This window comes from Scleropages formosus, chromosome 6 (assembly GCF_900964775.1).
Source record: "Scleropages formosus chromosome 6, fSclFor1.1, whole genome shotgun sequence".
NCBI classification, from domain to species: Eukaryota; Metazoa; Chordata; class Actinopteri; order Osteoglossiformes; family Osteoglossidae; genus Scleropages; species Scleropages formosus.
In genome coordinates this window covers 37982718-38004520 of record NC_041811.1, presented here as the reverse complement: position 1 = coordinate 38004520, position 21803 = coordinate 37982718, and the positions used below count along the sequence as shown (strand labels likewise).

The following is a 21803-nucleotide window of genomic DNA, read 5'->3' as shown; positions in this document are numbered from 1 at the left end:
CAACATTTGTTGGGCTGTTTAAGAGAGTTAAGAAATCACCACCACTGGATTCCACTGCTTGAAAGGCACAGTTTATTTCTACCAGCGGAGACAAAAAAAGGGTTTTCGTGGCCAATACATCTGTTTATTACATTACACCAGACACTTAACAAGGAACCGACGCGTGAACAAGCTGGGCTCGTCGTCTCAGCGGTAAAAACATCGAGATACTAGAGATCGGGTCAATCAAGGGCAAACGCTCAAATGCTAAAGAAACCAAATTGGTTTATTTGCCAACTTGTGTTTTTATCAATACTAACTGCTTAAAAATCCAAGAGAAATGTTATAGCAGGAACTGAAATTTAGAGAATTCTACGGAACGTTCACGGCAGACGCCGGTAAAACTAAAACGCGCACCAGTTACGGACAAACCGTCCGCATTCCTAGGCACGCAAAGGCGGAGGTTCAATTTGTTCGCCGGTTCATTCACAGAGATGCTCAAGTGCCACTGCACGCTTCAGCTTCAGCTTCAGCACGCACGGGGGCCACGGGACTCTCGGCAACCCGCTTCAGACGTATCGAACAGACAATATGCAAGAATACACACATAACGTATCTTTCAATATTAAAAAGCAAGACCTTCGTTAGATAAAGCGTACAAAAATAACTCTGCAAAGAACCTCCCTTTACCAGGCACATTCATCCCCGGCTTCCAAAGAGCTGCTTTCCCAACTTAAACTCACTCAGGTGGTCAACGGTCATCCGGCTCACGTCAGGGGTCACAGGTCACGCCCTGCGGTCAAAGTTGCCGACCATCTTCTTAATGTGGGAGAGCTTGGCTTTCAGGTATTTACATCTCCGCTTCTTACTCTGGTAGTCGGCCGACTGCGGGAGGACAAGAGCACAAGAGCACACCGATGTTTGTAGGTGGCCGGGGAGGGGGGGGGCGTTGCGGGAGCTGCGGTGCGGAGGGACGAGGAGGTACGAGGAGGTACGTACCCTCTTGACGTCCTTGAGCCTGTTGTACTCGTCCACGGCGTCCTGTTACAGGGACAGAAGAGCAGCGTCAGATCTTCGCCAACCGCGTCTCCGTTTGCTTCTGTTTCTCAAACCCCCGAGCAGCTCGTTAAAAGCATCACGTAAGAAGAAAGCAGGAGGGCTGCGCGCAAAAATAAAGAAACGTAAAAGGGCCGAGAACATGCGCCTTAGACTTAGTGCGAGCGCAGCAGAACTTTTCTTAAATATCCGAGGAAGGAAACGCGAAGCCCGAGCGGAACCGACCAGGAACTCCGGAGAGTCTTCCTCCAGGTCGTCGAGCCGACGGTCCAACTCCGAGAGCTTCCCGTTCACCTCGTCCATCTCCGCCTGCAGGGACTTGTACTCGTGGTGCTCCCTGTCAAACTCCCGCTTGTAGTCCTGCCTCTCCTCTTCGTCCCGGATGGGGGGGAACTCGCTGGAGAAGCAAAGGGATTTCTGTGGCTTATACGCGCACACGGCAGTCCGTCCAACCGGGGAATACATTTCGGGCCATTCGCGCCACGCCACGGGCCAAAGGAAGCGCAGCACCGTCTCCCCGCTGGAGGAACGGAGGAGCGAAAGCGCGATCGCGCGTCGCCACCCTTACTTCTCGAAGTCGTCTTCCTCGAGCTCGTCGCCGGACTCCGCCGTCTCGTAGCCACCGACGCGCGGGGGTCTGGCCGGGCGCCTCTTCGGGGGTTTGGCCACGGAGCTCGCGATCTCGGAGCCGCTGCTGTCGGGAGCCGCGCCGCGCGGGGGCGCGTCCGTCTCCGGCGCTCTGCAACACAGCGGAGTCAGCTGGTGGCTCCGGTCTCGATCGACACGAGCGCGGGGCTGTACGCGAGCGAGTCCGCCGCCAACCTTTACTAGGAGCCACTTACACACGTTGTGCGAGGAGCCTGCAGCACCCCCCCCCCCCACATGACATGTTCCACACAGCATTTCATTGTTGTACTTGGTTAATAAACAGAAAGGAGGTGCAATTAGTGTGAGAATAAAGCTTTTTTCAGAGGGCAAAGCTTGTTTTTCCCTCTTTTTTTTTTTTTTTTGAAAAACCACACCGATGTGCAGTTTGTTGAAGGAATAGAACTGTTCTCTTTTCTGAGGTCAAGGCAAAAGCACAGCATTGTTTCCCCACATATATTTTGGTGAAGTAACGCATCCACGTGGCTTAAGTGCAAGGCGACTCGCGTTTACCACGATAATTACATCGCCTTTGCACCGAAAGGCTGCACGCGTGCGTGGGCCGAGTTCGTCGCACAGCACGTCAACGCGAGTTAAATTAAATGAGAAACTTTCGCTCGAAGGACATGAAACTCGCTCCACGTGCTGCGCTTTATGAAAATGCGTCTCGGGGAAGTGGACCGTACGCTCCCTTCTTCAGATACTCATGCTGCTGTCAGGATACCGCGTTTTACTCTTGCTCAAGTGGAAATACAGGCCTGTCCAGTGCGACGCCTCCACCGACAGCCCGGCTGTGCGAAAGAGAAGGAAGGAGCAGAGACCCACCATGAGGCCGAGCGTTTCTGCTCTTCCCTCCATCCTTTTTCCTCTCGACTTCCATCAATTTCCACAAAAGCGTTGGGCTGTCGGGGGGTTAAGAATGAACCGGACCGAATCTCAAGAGCGAACCCAGAGCACGCGAGCAGCTCTTGGACTAGACAAGTCTCATCTTGTTCATCTCTCAGCAGGCGTTTGGAGAGCGTGATAGATTAATAAAATAAATAAATAAAACTAAAAGTTTGCGAGCGTTTAGAAATCGGGGCGAACAGAAGAACGAGTGCAAACCGACACGCCCGGGGGGGGGGGGGGGGGGCAAAACCAGAGCACAGCAGATCGAGCTGGTTTTCATATTTTGCTTTTACCACCACTTGTTGAAGCGAAACAGGAACCGCACAAGCGAGCGGATCAGCTGTGCGTAAAAACACGAATTAAAAGGGAAACGAGCAGACCAGGCGGGACAAAGAATTTCACAATTACTACGTCTCACGTCTTCACATTTCCAGCCCAAAACAAAGAAAAAGAAAAGAAAAGGCAGCCGAAGGAGAAACCGGGGGCTCCACTTACTCCGGGCTGTAAAAGTGCCGCATGTCAACGTCATCCAAGTGGCTCCTGGAGCCTCCGAACTTCTCGGGGTATTCGTTGAGCTGCAGCCCTGGGGCAGCAGAGACGTTGTTCACCTGGACGGTGCGAAAGAGAAAAGCACCTACAGTCACTTCGCTGCTCTGTGCTCAGCAACACCTTTATTACATTTACGCTTATGCGCTTAGCAGACGCTTTTCTGCAAAGAAATCTACAATGGATACTATGTGGTGTTATGAGCCCACACACCTTATTCACCGCGGTGACTTACACTGGGTCACTCATCCATACATCAGTGTAACACACACACACACACACACACACACACACACACACGCACACACGCACACACGCACACACGCACACACGCTATGGGGGAACCTGAACAGCATCTCTTTGGAGTGTGGGAGGAAACCAGAGCACCGGGAGGAAATCCACGCAGACACAGGGAGAACATGCAAACTCCACACACACTGAGCAGGGATCGAAGCCACGTTCCCGCACACCACCCAGGCACTGTGAGACAGCGGCGCTACTCACCGCGCCACCATTATGCTGTCACTGTGCTTCCTGCTCCTCAAAAGCAGGAGCGCACGTGTGTCCAGGAACAGGTGGACAAGGGTACCAACGGGACACCTTGAGGGATAACCGAGCGCCCAGGAACTCGACGCGATCTCGGCGCCTCTCCGCGCAGGGAGCGCCGTTTCTCCCGGCACGTGCTCCAGCCTACGGCCTACGGGCTGAGAACCCTGCGTGAACCGGTTTCTCCGCTTCGCCGTCGTCGTCGTCTCCGGGACCAACAAAGGCGCCACGCACGAAATGGAAGCGTAAACAGCAAGGTACAGATGAAAAAATACCACCGACCGCGGGCCTGATCCTCGAGAAAAAAAGATCACAATTCTACACCTTCACCTACAGACTCTGATGGTTTTTCAAAAGCACACACACACACACACATTTTCAGAACCGCTTGTCCCATACGGGGTCGCGGGGAACCGGAGCCTACCCGGTAACACAGGGCGTAAGGCCAGAGGGGGAGGGGACACACCCAGGACGGGACGCCAGTCCATCACAAGGCACCCCAAGCGGGACTCGAACCCCAGACCCACCGGAAAGCAGGACTGTGGTCCAACCCACTGCGCCACCGCACCCCCACTTTTCAAAAGCAAATAAAATAAAATAAAAAAGTCTGACGCTCATATTAATTCCACCTCCTTACTGTTTATGAACAAAGTCATCAGCAAGTGCAGCAGGAATGAGGACAGAGGGACAGAGAGCTGAAAAGGGCCAGTAAACGGTTACGTTCCGTCAGGATTTTACCCGAGGGACACAGGAGTGAAACGGCAACAAGCCACACCCAGAAACTCCCCCCCCAACCCCCCCACAGAGATCCTTAACCGCGTTAAAGAGGAGCAGGAAGTGTTGCTTTCGGCCGACGCAGGCGAAGCAGAGCGACATTTGACAAAGAGAGCCGACTGATAACTTGGAAACACTAACTAGTGCTGCACAACAGTTTATCCTCTCAAACAGACACATGCCGGTAGCTCTATGACCTTTTATCATCTCCCTTTTTTAATTTAAATGATGCCTTCTACAGGTGGCTTAATTTGACCTATTTACACAGCGGACTATTCTTACTGTAGTAATTCATGTTCCGTACCTTCCTCAAAAGTACGAATGACCATTTTTAATATCTGAGGTATAGCAAATTAATCTGCTTTACAGTACATTTACATTAATTACCACACACTTTTCTCCAGAGCGACTTCCAATGGATACTGTGTAGTGTTATCAGCCCACACACACACACACACACACACACACACACCTTGTTCACCGCGGTGACTTACACTGCTAGATACACTAATGGGTCACTCATCCATACATCAGTGCATCAGTGGAACACAATCTCTCTGTGTTACTCACACACTATGGGGGAACCTGAACAGCATGTCTTTGGAGTGTGGGAGGAAACCAGAGCACCTGGAGGAAACCCACTCAAACTCCATACAGACTGAGCGGGGATCGAACCCACGTCCTCTCGCGCCACCCAGTCGCTGTGAGACAGCAGCGCTACTCGCTGTGCCACCCTCAAGATTCCTCTAGTCCCCTCCAAATTGAGTCCCACCGCCCCCCCACTTGTCCTTACTGAATTTACCCTTAACATACACAAAAGGTAAAATATTCTACTCAAGATGAAGACAGTCTGCTAGAGCATTAGAGTAAAGAAACCTAATAAACACACAGAAGGGAATACACGTGCTTTTTCCGAGGCAGATATGAGATTTTAAAAAAAAAAAAGTTTCCTACGTCTCAAAGCTCCAGCCTTACCCACTCCTCGACATCCTGTGGAGCCTCCACTTCATCCATCACTTTCACCTTAGACCACAGGATCTGCTCCTTCCCGTTCCGCTCGATCTTCTGACGGGTCTTCAATGCGAAGACGAGGATGATGATGAGCCCAGCTGTTACCAAGAAGCCAAACACAATGGCAATGGCCTGGCAAGAGGATGACGGAAAAAATGACCAACATCATACAGAAATTAAACATCTCATACTAAGCAGAAAATGAAAAACACAAACAAACAACAAAATTTCACATTAACCAATCATGCCGTAGCTGAGCGGATAATGGCAACGTTCAAAATTCTAAAAGCATTCCAAATTTTTTGCAAAGCCTTAGAAGGATTTTTTTTTAATTTTAAAATCAGTCCTGATGCAGAAATTTTGAATTTCTAGTTTTACCAGCTGAATCAGAAATTGCACATCTTTCGGTCAGAACTCATCGACAGTGGTGTACTCACCTCCTGTGGCTCCACCACACAGTAGTGGTAGAGATACTGGTTGACCAACATGCTCGAGGGCTGAGGGTTCTGATACTGTGCACACAAGCCAACGATCTGGTTTTGGAAAACGGAACCCGATGACTGGGCCATGGGATTGACGGCCATCAGGTAGACTATGGTGGCTATGAACATGAAGAAGGCCAAGATAGCACAGATAATGATGACTGCCAGATAGAACTTCCGTGTCTTGGCCGTGTTCTGCCGAGACACAATAAGGATGAAGATCACAAGCATGGCAATGAAGCAAATGCCTCCCATGGCGATAATAAAGCCTTTGCCTTTCCTGGGGTCAATGTAGTTGCCTCCAAGTGTGCCGTACCCATAGGCGTTCCCTGGCCCGTAGGCTGCACCCCCGAAGCTGCTGTACCCGCTGCCATACGAGGCGCCCCCGTACCCTGTCCCAAGCCCCCCAAAACCCATGAGACCCATGTCAGTATCCCAGGCCAAGGTGGATGCCACACAAGCAAAGATGGCCACGCAAAGAATGACGATGATGACAGAGACTATCTTAATGATGCCCGGCGGAGAACTCCAGCGGTAGAAGTGCTGAAACTCATCATCGGGGTAGTAGGAGTAGGCCGGCTGCGGGGGCTCTCCGTCATATATCTCTGGCGGGCCATAGCTGGAGGTGGTGGGCAGGTACATGGATACAAGAGTAGAGAGAAGGGAAGGACAATTTCTGAGTTCCTTTGCAAGATACTAGCATGACACTTTTACACACATTATGGAGCAGTGGAGGTATTAACTCAATGGGATTTAAGAACCAGAAAAAGTCAATTATGCGCAACAAATTCCGCAAAAGAGCAGGAATGAAGTTCAATACTTACTACTCATTGTCATGGTTATAAGGGGGCGGACTGTCCTTTGGTCTTGAAGACATTAGTAAACGCACAATGGAACTTCGATATTCTCCAAATTCGACTGATGTTCTGTTAAGGACAAAAAATGGACCAGTTCAGTTTGTTGAAGGTGGTGAAAATCCTGCATCATATACAGTTTCCCTTTTGCAAGAAAGGGAAGTTCAAAGAAGAAACGTTTGCAAAAAATGAAGTCCAGGAAAATCAGAAATAAAAAAGGAATTTTAGCCTTTGGAAGGTTTTTAAGCAGAAAATTGTTTCCGAGCTGGTTTACAAATCCCCGCGGACAAACACCTGTGGCATTAGTTATGTAACAGATACTGTATTTCAGTTAGTTTGTGCCCTCAAAATATAGAACGTCCTTCACAAGCAGCTTAGGACAACAGCCAAATACCCACAAGAAATTCTTCCAAACCATCTTGTAAAAATAGAATCCTGAAGGAAAGGTAGGACTTTCAGTTCTCTCTGCAAGAGTCATTCTTAGACGTCATTAAGCGCTTTTATTGCTGTGCCAAGTAGGTTTTCTCCTCTCACAGGTCGGGGGTACGACTGATAGAGGCACCTTCTCTTCCCACTGCCAACAGATGCCAAGGGCGAGGGAAACGCACTGGCCAGTTCACATACCGCCAGATACCTGGCGAGTAAGCGGTTAACGTCCTGACAGCGATTCAGCCCGATGACACACCTTGTCAAAAGTGTCAAAAAGACTGGACCAATTTTTGGAGGGAATAAGTGAAGATTAAGCACAATTAATATATTTGTAAGCAGTGTGTTGTAAAGCTGCTGATCAAAGTCTCATAAAAGCATTGAGTAGAGTAAACTTGGAGTAGACTGTACAATTCAGACAATAGAGCTTTAAATGTAACAATGTATCACCACATCACACATATAGAAAAATAAGTTACAATTAACAGGAATTTGACTTGAATAGCATAAACAGCAGATGATGGCCTAAAAAAAATCAATCAATCAATAAGTGAGAATAAATAAAATAAAATAATGAAGAAGGAGAAGAAGTGCAGATTTCGAGACGTGCAAAACATTTCCACAGAAACAGGTAGGAGAGAGAGAGAGAGAGAGAGAGAGAGAAGCAGAAGCCTTGGTGAGCGAGCAGCGACTGATCACATTCTGCAAGGTTAGAGACCAACAATCAAAATTCAATCAATCAATCAATGTCCTTCGTACGTGGGAGTTGGAACTAAAAAGCAAAACCCACGAGTGACACGCAGACACCAATATAATTATAAAATAAGTACCGGCAACATTTTAGCGCGTTCCAGACACCCTAATAAATACTAACTAAGCTACCAAGAAGAAAACATACGGGAATTTTAAAAGTAACTTATGATGTGCATCATCTGTACAATAAATTCGGCTTGTTTCGAAACACAAGAAAAAGCAGGAACTCACCAGCCGCAGTCCAACCTGTCGAGGAAATGACAGCAGCTCCGCAAACGACTCCGACCTGTATGCTAATGAGAGCGAGAGCTTTTCGTAAGCCCCGCCCCCGGCCCCGCCCACAAGCTCCGCCCACCGGCACAGCCGCCCAGTTTCTGTTGACATTTTTGTGCGCTGCCTCACGACACCCCCCTCCCCCCCTCAGCATCGGAAACTGCGCGATATTCACTGTTTTTCGGCCGCGTTCCTCCTCCGCACCGAGACGAGATGTTCGCGGGTTGCGGACATGATTGATTGATTCCTGCAGCCTTCAGAAGCGAGGTCGCGCTGAACAAGTTTGCTCATCGAAAAGCATTTGTGTCTCCATGTGGTTCATACCGCAGTTGCCTGCGCTATTATTTCTTACTTAATTGTAAATAACTTGTCGCTACGATTGTGTTCTGTTCTTTTCTTTATCGCAGGGTGTGGCTCGGGGAATGCGGGTGACGTAAGAGGGGTGCGAGTGCGCATGTGCCTCAGCGAGTGGACAGAATGTGGGAGGAGCTACGCGCGCGGTCTGTTTAGTTGTCCTTAAAATTTTGTGTTTAAGGCGGCAGCCCTTCTTACGGCTTAGCACCTTATAACCCCCTGACCTTTTGGAATCATCCCTCGTGCGGTTCGTGTCGTGGAAAGTGACGGATTGACTCACTGTGCTCTAGAATAAATGTCTGAATCAAGTCTCTTCTCTCGAGTCGCTGTAATGAACTTGTTCTGAGATACAAGGGACTTTGGAGGCATGTTCTGAATAACTAAATCACGTGAATGAATAAATGTAAACGTGTGTGTGTTTATGAGCTGCATGATGTCAGAGCATCAACTGAGTTACTGGTGAAATCCCCCTTTGGCACCCTTCTGGGGTCTGTCCTCTACATCTCTGTGTTTTCAAGCTGCTGCACTTTAGAAAATGGGGAAACATCTAAGGAAAAAGGTGTTAGCGAGGGTTTTTTGCTGTATTTTGAAGATGCAGCTGCTTTTTATTACTAAATACAAAATTGTTTATTCCTGGCCTTTTTGAGGCACACAAAGGTAGCACAGTACTGAAGTGCAACTGAATAGGGCAAGTACAGGACTTTTTACTGCAGTAAGCGATACATCACAGCGGCACAGAAGAAAAAAATTACAATTAGTCAATTACAGTCTGAAAAACCAAATACCAGTGGATAACAAAAAGAGGAACTGATGATATACATGAAACATTTTTAAATAAATATTTGGATGGCTTTGCATGTCACACTATACAGCAGTTAAAGCAAAGCAATGCAATGCTGTCTTAAGTGGCACTGAAGTTAGACCAATTTAAAATGATTTAAAAAAAAAGAAAAAAAAAACAAAACAAGCCTTAACCCTCATGTAACATTTGGTCAAGTGACTGACCAACCATTTTCAAAGTTTTGCTCCCCACCAAAATGTTGGCTGTTTAAGTTTTAATTTCAAAGAAAAACTAACTTTGATATTACATTAAAATAGACAGCAGATGAGCTGCTGCTCCAGGGAAGGACTCTTTTTGACCCCGGAGCAAAAGTTAAAACCCAACTTCAGCACTAATTTGTCTCTCCTGCACATTTTAAGGGCATCATAAAGAAAGGCAACGCGGCAAATCCCGTACGAAGTGCTCGTCGGATACAGGACACAGTAGTCATCGGGGCACCTGCACCAAATTGCACATTTGCGCATTTCTGCCTTAATAAACACGTGACAATTCACAGTAAATGCACTTCCGCTCTGCACTCACGGTTTATGCACCAGTTTCACTCCAAGTTGAGCTCACATTAGAGGCGTCACGAAAACATATTCACATGTAGTCCCTTTACTGATATTAAAGCTGTTCACAGAGCTATTTTGCAATTGCAGTCGTTTCTCAGCTTCGCAGGGGCTTCACACGTCCAGTATGCAGGAGACGTTCCGAAAGAGAACGGCTGGCAACCGGCCCCACGTGCGCCGCTCGCTCGGCAGCTCTAACTGTAGCCGTCGTTCCACTGCATCACTTTGTCGTACTCCTGGATCTTCTGCTTGATGTGGGACAGTTTATTCTTCAGATATTCACAGCGCTCCTTCTTCTCCAGGAACGCTGGGTCCTATTGGAGTGTTAACAAAAAACGGAAACAAGAAAGAACGTGCATTAAGAGTCATCGGCATTACCATTTGCAAACACTTTGCCGGGGATACAACAGACACAACAGTACAGTCATGCGCCACTTAACGTTTTGCCGAACGACTGACCACATATACGACGCCGGTCCCATAACATTATAATGGAGCTGAAAAATTCTAATTGACCAGCGACATCGTAATGTCGTAGCGCAACGTGTTACTCGCGCGTTTGTGGCGCTGCTGCTGTAAACAAGCCTACTGCGCTGCCAGTCGTACAAAAGTATAGCACATACAATTATGCACAATACATAATACTTGATAATAAACGCCTGTTATTGGTTTATGTATTTACCATACTGCACTTCTTGTTATTTTAGTGTACTTATAAAAAGTTTACTGTAAAACAGTATGCTGTTATGCCAGCAGCAGCATCAAATCTCTTGTTTACTACGTTTATTCACTGTATCGAGGCTATACATTTATTCATTTAGCAGACGCTTTTCTCCAAAGCGACGTACATCTCACAGAAAATACAATTTATTTGTTCATTACATGAGGAGAAAGAGACATAGCTGCAGGTGTGATTAAGCTAAGTACAGTTAGTTTGTTTCCTTCACCATATGCACCTATGTTCATCACACAAGTAGCTGCATAAGCCAGAAGCCTATACCACCTAGGTGTGTATAAGTACACTATAATCAAGGCTATATCACTTAGGTGTGTATAAGTACACTATCTGATCGAGGCTATACCACCTAGGTGTGTATAACTACACTATGATGACATGTCGATGAAACTGCCTAATGATTCCACTTGCTGAAACAGTCAGTCTAGTGACTTCGGTGAGAAGCCCTGTTGGAAGATGTCATGGTGCCTGAAAGCCCCCCATCCCACTCCACTCCACTCCACTCCACAGCCCATTGTTCAGGAGCACAAAGCAGAGCGGCAGCTGAGCTCTTCCACTATGGGTCTGCTGCACATTTACAGCAGCAGGTTCAGCACACGTGACACACTTACGTTCTTCTTGCGCTCGTACTCCTGGAGGATTCTGTTGATTCGGTCGAATTCCTGGAAGAAATGAAAGGTTCGCTTTCATAAAGAAACAGGACTTCCTCTAAGAACCACAAAAATAAGGGGCAACCTGTAGCACAGTGGTTACAGCTCTGTTTTTGGACCCAAAGGTTGCAGGTTCAAATCCCACCTCCAGCTGTAGTACCCTTGAACAAGGTACTTACCCTGATTTGCGCCAGTAAACTTACCCAGCTGTATAAATGGGTAAATAATTATAAAGCAGGTGAGCTAAAGGAATATGTAAGACAATGGCATGGGGTACTGGTATGACAGCCGAAAACAATCTGTCCTATCACTAAGCAGTGCAATTCCAGTTGGCTGTGCTTCTTTCTTTTGCATTAACCTTGCTAATCATTTTAAGTCATCTTTTACTAACAATTTCTTTCTTGTTGAGTGTCGTTTCACTATGATAAGGCGCGAGGCGGCAGCCAGCCGACCTTCATATCAGCACCTCATGCTGACTGAAGCTGATGACCACCTGCCACGATGGACGAGATGTACCTTTGTGAACCGGGACATTAAGTTAACACTCAGCTACAATGTTATTATTAGTTGTAAATTGACTTAAACATGTTTTTTAATCTAGAATGCCCATAAAGGGTGGGGGGGGGCAGCCACTGGCACTTGGACCCCCAGAGGTTTTTTTTTTCCCCCCTCCCTTGACTCTCAGTCGAGAGTCTTTTGTTCAATTTGTGAACAATTTCATCTATGTAATTAAACTGAAGCTGCTGAAATGGTGCGAACAGCATCTAATGTCATCATCGCCAGAAGTGCGGAACTGCGGAAACACCGTCTACGTTCAAGAAGGGTCTGAAAACTCACCTCTTCCACACTCGCTTCGCCCAAGATCTCTCCAGCTCATGAATGGTGTAAATGTTCATGCACCATAACTTCATGAGCATCCCCAGATAAGCCTTTACACAGCCGCTACTCCTGTACTGTATGTGATTGTTTGTGTATCTTATTATTATTTAAAAAAATTTGATAGGAGGTTATCGGGATTCATCTATTCTGCGTTTTATGCACCTACTCGAGCGATGAACCTCGGTACATCAAGTGGAAGGTAAACTAGTTTACTTAAGAGAAACATGTCTGCAGCAATGTCTCTTTCTATTAATGTAATGTACAAATAGTATTTTTGCTGAGATGTACGTCACTTTGGACAAAAGCATCTGCTAAATAAATAAATGTAAATGTAAGTGTTTATACTGGTCTGGACCATAGTAGAAGGTACAATGAATGCCTGGATATTCTCCAATTTATCTTTTAAAGAAACTACATAAACTCTTCATGGATGTTGTGTTTCTCTAGCATACAGTCAAATGTCTGATTTGTTTTGTCTTCTGCCTTTGTTCAGCTCCCTGTGTTACTGTATGAGAGGAGCTCGATAAAAATACACTGAATTGAACTGAATGTGTACATGTAGGTCACTGAGCTGAATATCTCATATCCATTTACTGGGTCACAAAGTAAGACATATAGGAAACAGAAGGATTATTATACAGTAACTGGAAAGTTACTCAGCATTAAGGGAGCTGGTACAGCATCCTGTACAGCTCAGAATGCAGAAACAATAATGCAGAGGAAGAAAGGGAGCAGGAGGAGGAGGAGCACAAACCTTCTGACTGCCGGGGTGTTGTGGCAAGCTGTGCATCAGCGCGTCCATCTCATCAAACTTCCGCAGTACAGCTTGAACCTCGGCGTGCAACTCTTTGTACTCGGCATACTGGTCGTTGAACACCGCCTTGTACTGATCCCGTTCTTCGTCCGACCGGATGGTGGGGTACTTCCTGTTCCGCACGGGAAACACCCAGTACTCACACAATGGTAAACGAACTGGACTCGCGAGCAACACTAGGGCTTCCCAAAAGAAGGACGATATAGACATCCTTACAAGCCGCCAAGCTCCTTACAAGAGAAAACCTGGCACCTAGGGTCCTATGTTCCCTGGCGCTGTCATGACGACAACACCAACTGCAGTATGTGTGGCATTTTTTAAGGTGATGAACCATTTCCTCCCAATTTCCACAGTTTTTCCGAGACCAACATCTAGTGGAAAGGAGCAGCAAGAGCATGAATCTCCTCTTATGTGCATCACGTGAGCTGTGTGCTTCTTCACGAGCTGCAGGTGAACTGGGTAACACGCTTGGAGAAGAGTTTATCAGCCATTCCCACCCCCAGACTCAGAGGCACTTGGCATCCCAGCCACCTCACCTACCCAGGAGAACACAGCATTCTTCACAAATGGCCAGAGTGTGTGTGTGTGTGGGGGAGCCTCATTTTCCACTGGTCTTTAGGAGCCATCTGTGCACTCCAACACTAAGGAGGGCTACTTTTTGAGTTCCTGGCGGAAGGAAACAAACACTTACTGGATGTAGTCCGGCATGACCACAGGTTTTGGAATGTGTCCAGAAGGAATGTGTCCTCGGAGGATTTCTGGTTGCATCTCCTTGGCAACTGGTTCCATTTCCACAGCGACTGACGGTGCCTGCTTGGGCTTGGGGGCTTTGTAGGGCCCATCGACCTGGGAAGCGAGAGCGTACAACCAGAACAAGGCAAGTGCAGAGCCTGTGCAACAGAAAGAGCTCCTTTAAAAGAAACTGGCACAGCGGTTCTCTTGAACATACATCCTAGTATGTGATGACAGTGCGTTCAGCTCAACGTGACTGAAGTGGGCTGAGAAATAATATGGTTCCTATCAGAATAACAACCGCTTCCTAAGCCAACAATGCCGAATGACACGATAAACCACATAAGCAACTTCACTGGAGCGTCTAATCCATTTTTACTAATATTTGTATATATTGGAGGATTACATTTAACTGTGACAAATTAAAGGAAAAATACCCAAGTCATTACCAAGGACCTTGGAACAGATTCCGTTGTCTTCATCTGATAAACACATACAAAAGAAACGGGGGGGAAGGAGAGGAGGACATGTCAGACTGCTACAAATACATAATTGTTTTGTTAGAAATATCTGTAAGACAAAGAAGGTTGAATGTTGACAACGAAACAAATTACAAATAAGAGTAATACCACTGCACTGTCAGAGGTTAATATAATTAAACAATAATAAAATAAACAACAATTGACGTATCCTGCAAAACGAGTATATCTGCGTTTGCCAGAGAGTGAGAGAAAGGTCTCCTGAAGCTGGTGCGCTGCCACATCTACAGAAACATGCAGACACAGTGCCCCGAAGCAGCGTCCTCATAATTCATGGGTAAGACACGTGGCTGAATGGACGCTGCGTATGATGTGAACCGCACGACGCCTCTTCTTTGGCAAAACCCGCACTGACAAATATGACCATTGTCGTGCTGCAAATTGACCGCTGAACGCTGGAGCAACTCCAGGTAAGTACCTTGTTTAAACGGTACAGTAGCAAGGCCCTCGGGAGATGAGCCAGCAACCAAATTTGCGGTTGTCAGGCTGGGAAACGGGGAGAGCGTGGCACCGCGCCGCCCGTTCCCCCAACCGCTTGTCGCATCGCGAGTGCCGAGTGTGTACCGCAGATGTGCGAATGCCACGGGGCCTCACCTCGAGACCCAGGCTCTCTCTGAGTCTGCGGGCAACTTCGTGTCTCCACAGCTTCAGGCAGACGATGGCCCCGATCAAGTAGATGAGCATGGTGATGAAGAGGAAGATGATGGCGGCCGTCTGACCGGCCTCCCTGCGACAGAAGGCGCCGTTGATCCCGTTGTTGAAAACAGGGTAGTAGCACAGACCGCCCCGGATGGTGTCCCTCACGTAAACGATGCCCGCTGCCATGTAGAGCACCGCCAGCACCAGGTTGATGACAAACTCGGTAAGGGGCCACCAGTTGGAATCGAGCAGAATGGTGCGATAATACATGGTCATTCCCAGCACCAGCACGATCACCGTCACCACCCAAGCCAGTCCGGCCACCACCAGGACGAAGGGGGTCTGCGGCCCTGCGTAATAGGAGCCGCTGGAGCCTCCGTATATGCCGAAGGCTTGCGGCTGAGAGTAGCCGAACATGTTGAACCACTCGTTGTCTTTGTGCACGTAAGCGCAGACGCAGGCGAACACGGCTGCCCCGAGCAGCAGCTCCACGCAGCCCAGGATGCGCAGCAGGCCGGCCCAAGACTTCATGTAGGCGTAGCGCATGTTGTACTCCTCGACCCTCTCGCTGTAGGTGAGCGCCGTGCGCACTGTGTGCCCGTCGATGGACTCCAGCGGGTCGTGGAGCAGCAGGGCCTGCTCCTTGTGGGAGCCGTAGCTGCCGCCTGAGCCCCCGTATGGGTCCCGGTAGGAGCCGGGAACGAAGGGAGAGTGCGGGGGCGAGCAGCGCACTCCGCTGCTACTGCTGTTACCGCCTTTGTTCTCTGACATCACGGACCTTGGCTTGCTGCTCCTGCTCTTGCTACTGCTACTGCCCCGGAAGAAATTCTTCCAAGAATCAGGAATGAACCGGTGGACGGGCTTGATGTCGGCGGTGTCCACGTTATCCTCGCTGCCGCTGGGGTCAAACTCTGGTCCCACGGGCGGCTGCTCTGGGAGGGGAGGAGGCGGCAGCGGGTCTGAGCTTAGGGCCAGCTCGCTCTGCTGCTCCAGAAGGGTGGGCTCATCGTCCCGCCGCAAGGAGCCCACGGGGACCTGGTCATAGTGGGGTGCGTCTCGGGCCCGGTTAAAATGGGCAAACGAGGGTCCGGTAGACATGGGTGCTGTGGCGTCAAGCCCTGAGGACAGGGGAAAAGAACGGGCCTCAGAGCAGCTCCTCTTACATTTGGCAGTTACCACTGCTGTTTTTGTCAATTCACTGGCCTTCACTGAGCAGTTCATATAGCGATGTTACAACGAAAACGCCAACTGTGGACTCCCTTTTATTTCATGGGCTGCGGAACAGCCGCTACGCTGAAATCCTTTGCTGTCGCTCCTGCTGCTACTGTGTTCACTTCTCCTCGCTACAGTAGTGACACCACCAGTTGCAGATAGGGTTGGTACCTTGCTCAAGGGTGTGACAGCTGGAGGTGAGACTGGAACCTGCAAACTTTGGGTGCAAAGAGATTTCTATAGTATGGACCAGCTTATATTTTTCTGCTTATTCATCCAAAGAATCTAAAGATGTAAAAAATGTGGGAGGAAAAGGCAAAAACCTCATTCAAGCTTCTCATTTCAGTTAAATGTATCACTCCAGCCCACATTAATTACGTGCCATGTCGTTTCTTACAAGAACGATACCGCCCGCCGGTGCAGTGTTGTGCAGCAGGGACTGTTCATGTAACACGACAGCTACAACTTGTCAATTTATTGTTTATGTTTATGCTGCAGGGTGTGGTGGTGCAGTAGGTTGGACCACGGTCCTGCTTTCCGGTGGGTCTGGGGTTCAAGTCCCGCTTGGGGTGCCTTGCGATGGACTGGCGTCCCGTTCTGGGTGTGTCCCCTCCCTCTCCGGCCTTACGCCCTGTGTTACCGGGTAGGCTCCGGTTCCCCGTGACCCCGTATGGGACAAGCGGTTCTGAAAATGTGTGTGTGTTTACGCTGCTTCATTGTAGCGGACGCTTTACTTCAAAGCGACTTCCAGTGAACACTATTTAGTGTTACCAGGCCACACCTTATTCACCACGGTGAATTACACCGCTTACAATGAGTGAAAGACACTCTCTCCGGAAATGGGCTGCATCAGTCACGCCGAGAAACGCTGCTTTAGAGGCCGAAGGGCCAGGAAACAGGTCACCTTTATATTTCACCTGTACTAATGTAGCTGATGTTGTTCTCTAAAGTGACTTAAAGTTTACTAACAACTACAGTGCCCTCCACTAATATTGGCACCCTTGGTAAATATGAGCAAAGAAGGTTGTGAAAAATTGTCTTATGTTTAACGTTTTGATCTTTTCAAAAAAATTCACAAAAAACACTCTGCCCTCATGGATATCAAACAATTGCAAATGCAACACAGGTTTATCCCGCAAAAAAAAAAAAAAAACTTTCTTAAATATATATGTGGCACAATTATTGGCACCCCTATGAATTCATATAAGAATAATATATAGTATATTCCTATTATCCCAAAATTAATGTTTTAATTAATAAACTTCCTACAAAGCTTAGTAATCCATCATCAACAACCACTTCTCCCGAGAGGAGTCGCGGTGGGCTTGGCCGGGTCCCACTCTCTGGTGGGTCGGGGGTTCGAGTCCCGCTTGGGGTGCCTTGAGACGGAGTGGCGTCCTGTCCTGGGTGTGTCCCCTCCCCTTTCAGCCTTGTGCCCTGTGTTGCCGGGTTAGGCTCCGGGTTGCCGTGACCCTGCTTGGGACAAGCGGTCTCAGACAGTATATGTGTGTGTGTGCATACTTTCTTTAACAACATGCAAAACCCTTACTGTAATACTGTAACTTTTTGCAAAAGGAATACTTGGAAATCTAAAATATGCTCTTTCCCACTGACACTAATGCAGAAGACATTAAGTAACAGCCTAAAACAAATATTTTTGTGAAACACCTAAGAGTAAGACTTTTGCACCGTACTGTATTTTATGTATTGTACAGTCGTTTCTGCTATATTGGCACAGATGTGTGCAAAGTCACAAAATAAAAACCACAGGGCTCATGGGGAAAACAGCATTGGGGCGAATCACTCAAAATGAACAAATTCATCAAAAACATGACCAATTTTACATTTACATTACATTTATTCATTTAGCAGACACTTTTCCCCAAAGCAACGCATATCTCAGAGAAAATTTTAATAAAAGATCTAACAAAAATGTTTGCACAGCTTAAAATGAGACATTCACAAGAAGGAAAAAGCTCAATAAATGTGATTTTACCTTGATGAAAGTGAAGGCAGCGTCGACGCACAGTTGACTCTTATGGCAGTCGTGTGAACAATTTCACAAGTTCTTTCAATTCGCTCGAGATGCTTTGTAACATCAAGCTTTCCTTCAAGTATTAAAGCTGTTCTTTTTTTCACAGCACGCTTCTTAGCCACATCCTCCATATCTCGCGTACATGCTTACTCCGATTTACTCAGTGATGTTGGGGGAAAACTGTGTACAAGCCAAGAGTATTTTGCGTTATGACGACATCGATCCCTTATTTACCGACCAGCAATGAGCCCATTCGCATTACAAAAACTCCCGCAGCAAGTAGCAGAAATGACTGTACGGCAGTATTAGAGGAGAGAACATCGCGAAGTTGAGTATTGTGAAAGCAGTACAAGCGTTTAATGTGACACCTTGAATCTTGGACTTCCTTCTCCCAGAAACAATAAATATGGACACATTGCACAGTATTTACTGTTTAAAAAAAAAAAAAACAAAAAGAGATGCTGCCATAAGAAGTGGCCCCACATGATCAGTTGAAGCAGCTGAAGAAAAGCTCCAGCAGTGCACATTTAAGAGAAAAAGCCGTTAGTCCCACAGTCGGGGCTGAAGAAGCCACATCTGGCAAAGGAAGCACCGCCGACCACCTCAGACACACGCACACCACAACCGCAACAGCGGCGCAGCTTTTGCCACATTTGCTGTGCGCGAGACGGCTACCGTTCGGGGCGCAGCGCGAAAACCCCCGTGCCCAGCGCCTGCGCCTGGGACCTCCCGACAAAGCCGTGGCCCGGGACGCGCGGAGCGGCCGAATTCGGCCATAAACCTTGCGGGCGCAGTCACTCGGCAACACTTACGTTGCCGTTGGCCGTCAGTTGCGCGGGCAAACGCAGCCGGGCCCCACACACCTGTTGGGAGAGCGAGAGCAAGTTGAGGGCCAACGTGGCGTCTCTCAAGGCGGAACGCGTTGCCGGACGCAGCCGTGCGACACAGCTTCACGTCACGTCACGTCACGTCACGTCACGCTTGCGGCCCGCGTGACGCGTCGCTCGGCTTCAGGCGGGACCGAAGACACGCGACCCCTTCATTAGTCGTTTCTTTCTGCTCACGGTACACACAGCAAGAAGTGGCACTTTCCCACCTCACACCGTACCGCACCATGCCGTACCATGGACCGACACACTTGTCGTTTTCCTCTCGCAGCGCGGCGTCAGGCCGCAGAAGAGACACCAAACGGGAGCGACGCACGACAAGACGGCGACGCCTGAGGCAAGGAACCGACAGAAGTGACCAAAGCGTCACAAGCGATGAAGGAAAGAGGAGGAACGAAAGGAACAAAAGGCTCATTCGCAACAGTGACACTCCAGTACGCTACTAGTCGTATACCGTCCTTCGTACCACAGCGAACAAACAGGCGCCTTTCGTTTTACATCATTTACACTCGTACGTTCGTTCGTTCATTCATTCATTATTCAACTGATGCTTTCCTGCAGTGATGATGTACAGCACTTACGCTGATTTACCTTATTTACCCCCTTTACAGCTGGGTCATGTAAACGGACCCACTGAGGGGCCGGTAAAGCACCTGTTGTTCGAAGCCACTACAGCTGGAGTGACACTCGAACCTGCGACCTTTGCTTTGGGTCGGAAGGCGGCAGTTCGTAGCAGTGAGTGAGCGGGTACAAATTTTACCTTTACTTACAAGTTACTTGTACCTACTTTTACCTCCTGCGTACCGTACGTACGCCGGTGTCGAGCTACTCACTCAGGCTGCTAGTTGTTCACACACGACTCGTCTCGAGCTGTGTGACTTTTTACCTGTGTGAGAACAGACCGCGCGGGAAGGAGCACAGCGTCACGCTCACTCGGCACACGCGACACGAACGCGCGGGCGGGCGGGCGCGTGCGGGAACACGCGGCGCCGGGAACACGCGCAGCCTCCTCCTCCTCCTCGCCTCCTCGTCTCGCGCCGCCAGAACTTAGCCGCTGGAGCCGCGCGCGCTTCCGCCTTCCATTCTTGGCCAAGTTGACAAAACACATGTCCAAGTTCTACCTAAAAGTAACTAGTAAAGACGGCGCCGTTCGTCTCTCGAGTCGAGGCGTCGCTGTTGCTGCTGAGTCGAAGAACAAGAAGAACTAAGAAGAAGAAGAACTTGACAATTCCGAACTCGTGCACCTGACTGACAGTCTGACTGGACTGTCCGAACTTCGGACACACACACAGCAACTACTGGCCCAAATGGTTACTTTAGCAGAGTCTTCGCGTCAGTTCGTACTCTTGGAAATTATCTTGTGACTTTACGATGTCTTTCTTACCTGTTCGCGAAATCTGCCCTTTGTTCTCTGAAAAGTCCTCGCTCCCGGCGCACAGGTTTACGGGCTACAGCAACACGGTCACGTGACCGACCCATCCCTGGGCATGACGTCACCGAAGGGTAGCGCTGCGCACTTACCTGGTGTGTGTGGGTGTGTGTGTGTGTCGTGAAACTACACACCACGTGAGCGGACGGTCGGGCTCTGTGTGCGCGCGGTGCTGAAACTGTGCTAAGACTGCGGTGTGGCAGTTTCGGTGTTCTTTACCGCACTTCTTACCACATTCCATATCCATAGATACCGCAGTCCTTACCGCTACCACACTTTTACCACGAGCCGAGTTGCGCAGAAATTTATTGCTTTGTTGCAGTTATGTTACGTATTATTATTTTGCATAGGTCACCTGTGTCCGTGAGTGTAACATATCCAGCCACTTTTGGTAATTGAATTGCTATTTACTTTTTTAGTATTTCTGCTACTATTTATACTCTCGTGTTTGTATACTCTGTAAATACATTTATTGATTCTGTAACTCCGTGTCAGCTCTTTGTTTGTCCGTAAAATACTGGAGGCACGTAGAACCACAGAAAATTCCTAATACCAAAAACAAAAGCGATTGTGATTCAAGTTCAACAAGTTCCAGTGCTTTTATTATTATTCATTGTCGTCCCTCTATAGCTCGTACGGTGGAACCAAATGTCGTTTCTCCGGCAGCGCGGAGCTGCGACAGAGAAGAGCACGCCGGACACTTTGGTAACTTGATTCTCATTCTGACTGATGATGTACGTCGCTTAGTTTCGAGAAAATTCTCTGCTACACGAAGGGAACAAACGGACATGGACACGTTAATGTTTCCAACTGAATTATCATCTCCGGCAGCGCGAGCAAATGTATCTGTGCGAAGCAGCGTTGTGTACAGTAGAGGTGTGTCTGCGTCCCACTGAAACGTGTTACGCTCCGTTGTAGATGAGAACAAACGCACCTACTAGTGTTCACAGGGGAAGCGGAGGAAACACAAGTGGTTTACATAAATTAATGCAACATTCATTATGAGAGGAGGCACGAGCAGCGCGAACACGCGGAAGTAATGGCTCTGCCTCTGGGCCCGAAAAGGCTCGTTTCTTACGCGCCTTAATAACCTGAAAAACCGGCTTTGCCTGCGACCGACACCGTGTTCAGGCCGCACAGCCGCACAGCGCTCGTTCCCCGCTCCTGCCGCTAGGGGCGCCCTCGAGTAGCGCACAGGAGACACATTGTATCAACTGTTGCTCATCAAAAACGGCGAGCGGGCGCGACGACCTCCCAGGTAGAGGAGGGTCA

At 48.4% G+C, this 21803-nt stretch overlaps 2 protein-coding genes across 6 annotated transcripts; both read right to left on the bottom strand.

Annotated features, from left to right (window-relative positions):
• Positions 1–52: 52 nt before the first annotated feature.
• oclna (occludin a) lies at positions 53–8671 on the bottom strand. Its single transcript, XM_018744991.2, has 9 exons — positions 8192–8671; positions 6752–6853; positions 5883–6546; positions 5410–5577; positions 3064–3176; positions 1604–1774; positions 1261–1432; positions 979–1020; positions 53–864 (listed from the first exon to the last, which is right to left on the bottom strand). The coding sequence occupies exons 2-9, from the start codon at positions 6802–6804 to the stop codon at positions 766–768; spliced, it is 1482 nt and encodes a 493-aa protein (XP_018600507.2). The 5' UTR covers positions 6805–6853; positions 8192–8671; the 3' UTR covers positions 53–765.
• Positions 8672–9195: 524 nt separating this feature from the next.
• LOC108930056 (MARVEL domain-containing protein 2-like) lies at positions 9196–20625 on the bottom strand. 5 transcript variants are annotated; one of them, XM_029253015.1, is made up of 8 exons: positions 20487–20625; positions 18177–18395; positions 14924–16086; positions 14240–14272; positions 13750–13904; positions 12999–13170; positions 11327–11377; positions 9196–10293 (listed from the first exon to the last, which is right to left on the bottom strand). In XM_029253015.1, exons 3-8 carry the CDS (start codon positions 16064–16066, stop codon positions 10174–10176), a joined length of 1674 nt encoding a protein of 557 aa, XP_029108848.1. In that variant the 5' UTR covers positions 16067–16086; positions 18177–18395; positions 20487–20625; the 3' UTR covers positions 9196–10173. The 5 variants fall into 5 exon arrangements, with proteins under 5 accessions (XP_029108848.1, XP_029108849.1, XP_029108847.1 ...); XM_029253016.1 differs by lacking the exon at positions 18177–18395; XM_029253014.1 differs by lacking the exon at positions 20487–20625 and having other exon boundaries at positions 18177–18876.
• Between the last annotated feature and the right edge of the window lie 1178 nt (positions 20626–21803).

Excerpts from the sequence above, each read along its gene's own strand:
- oclna (XM_018744991.2), bottom strand. The coding sequence starts at position 6,804 with ATGTCTTCAAGACCAAAGGACAGTCCGCCCCCTTATAACCATGACAAT. Across the intron at positions 6,547-6,751 it reads TATAACCATGACAATGAGTA|CTATGGCCCGCCAGAGATAT; the intron begins GTAAGTATTGAA and ends CACCACCTCCAG. Across the intron at positions 3,177-5,409 it reads CACAGGATGTCGAGGAGTGG|GTGAACAACGTCTCTGCTGC; the intron begins GTAAGGCTGGAG and ends CGCACCGTCCAG.
- LOC108930056 (XM_018745086.2), bottom strand. The coding sequence starts at position 16,189 with ATGAACTGCTCAGTGAAGGCCAGTGAATTGACAAAAACAGCAGTGGTA. Across the intron at positions 14,273-14,923 it reads GAGAGAGCCTGGGTCTCGAG|ATGAAGACAACGGAATCTGT; the intron begins GTGAGGCCCCGT and ends TGTGTTTATCAG. Across the intron at positions 13,171-13,749 it reads GTCATGCCGGACTACATCCA|GAAGTACCCCACCATCCGGT; the intron begins GTAAGTGTTTGT and ends CGTGCGGAACAG.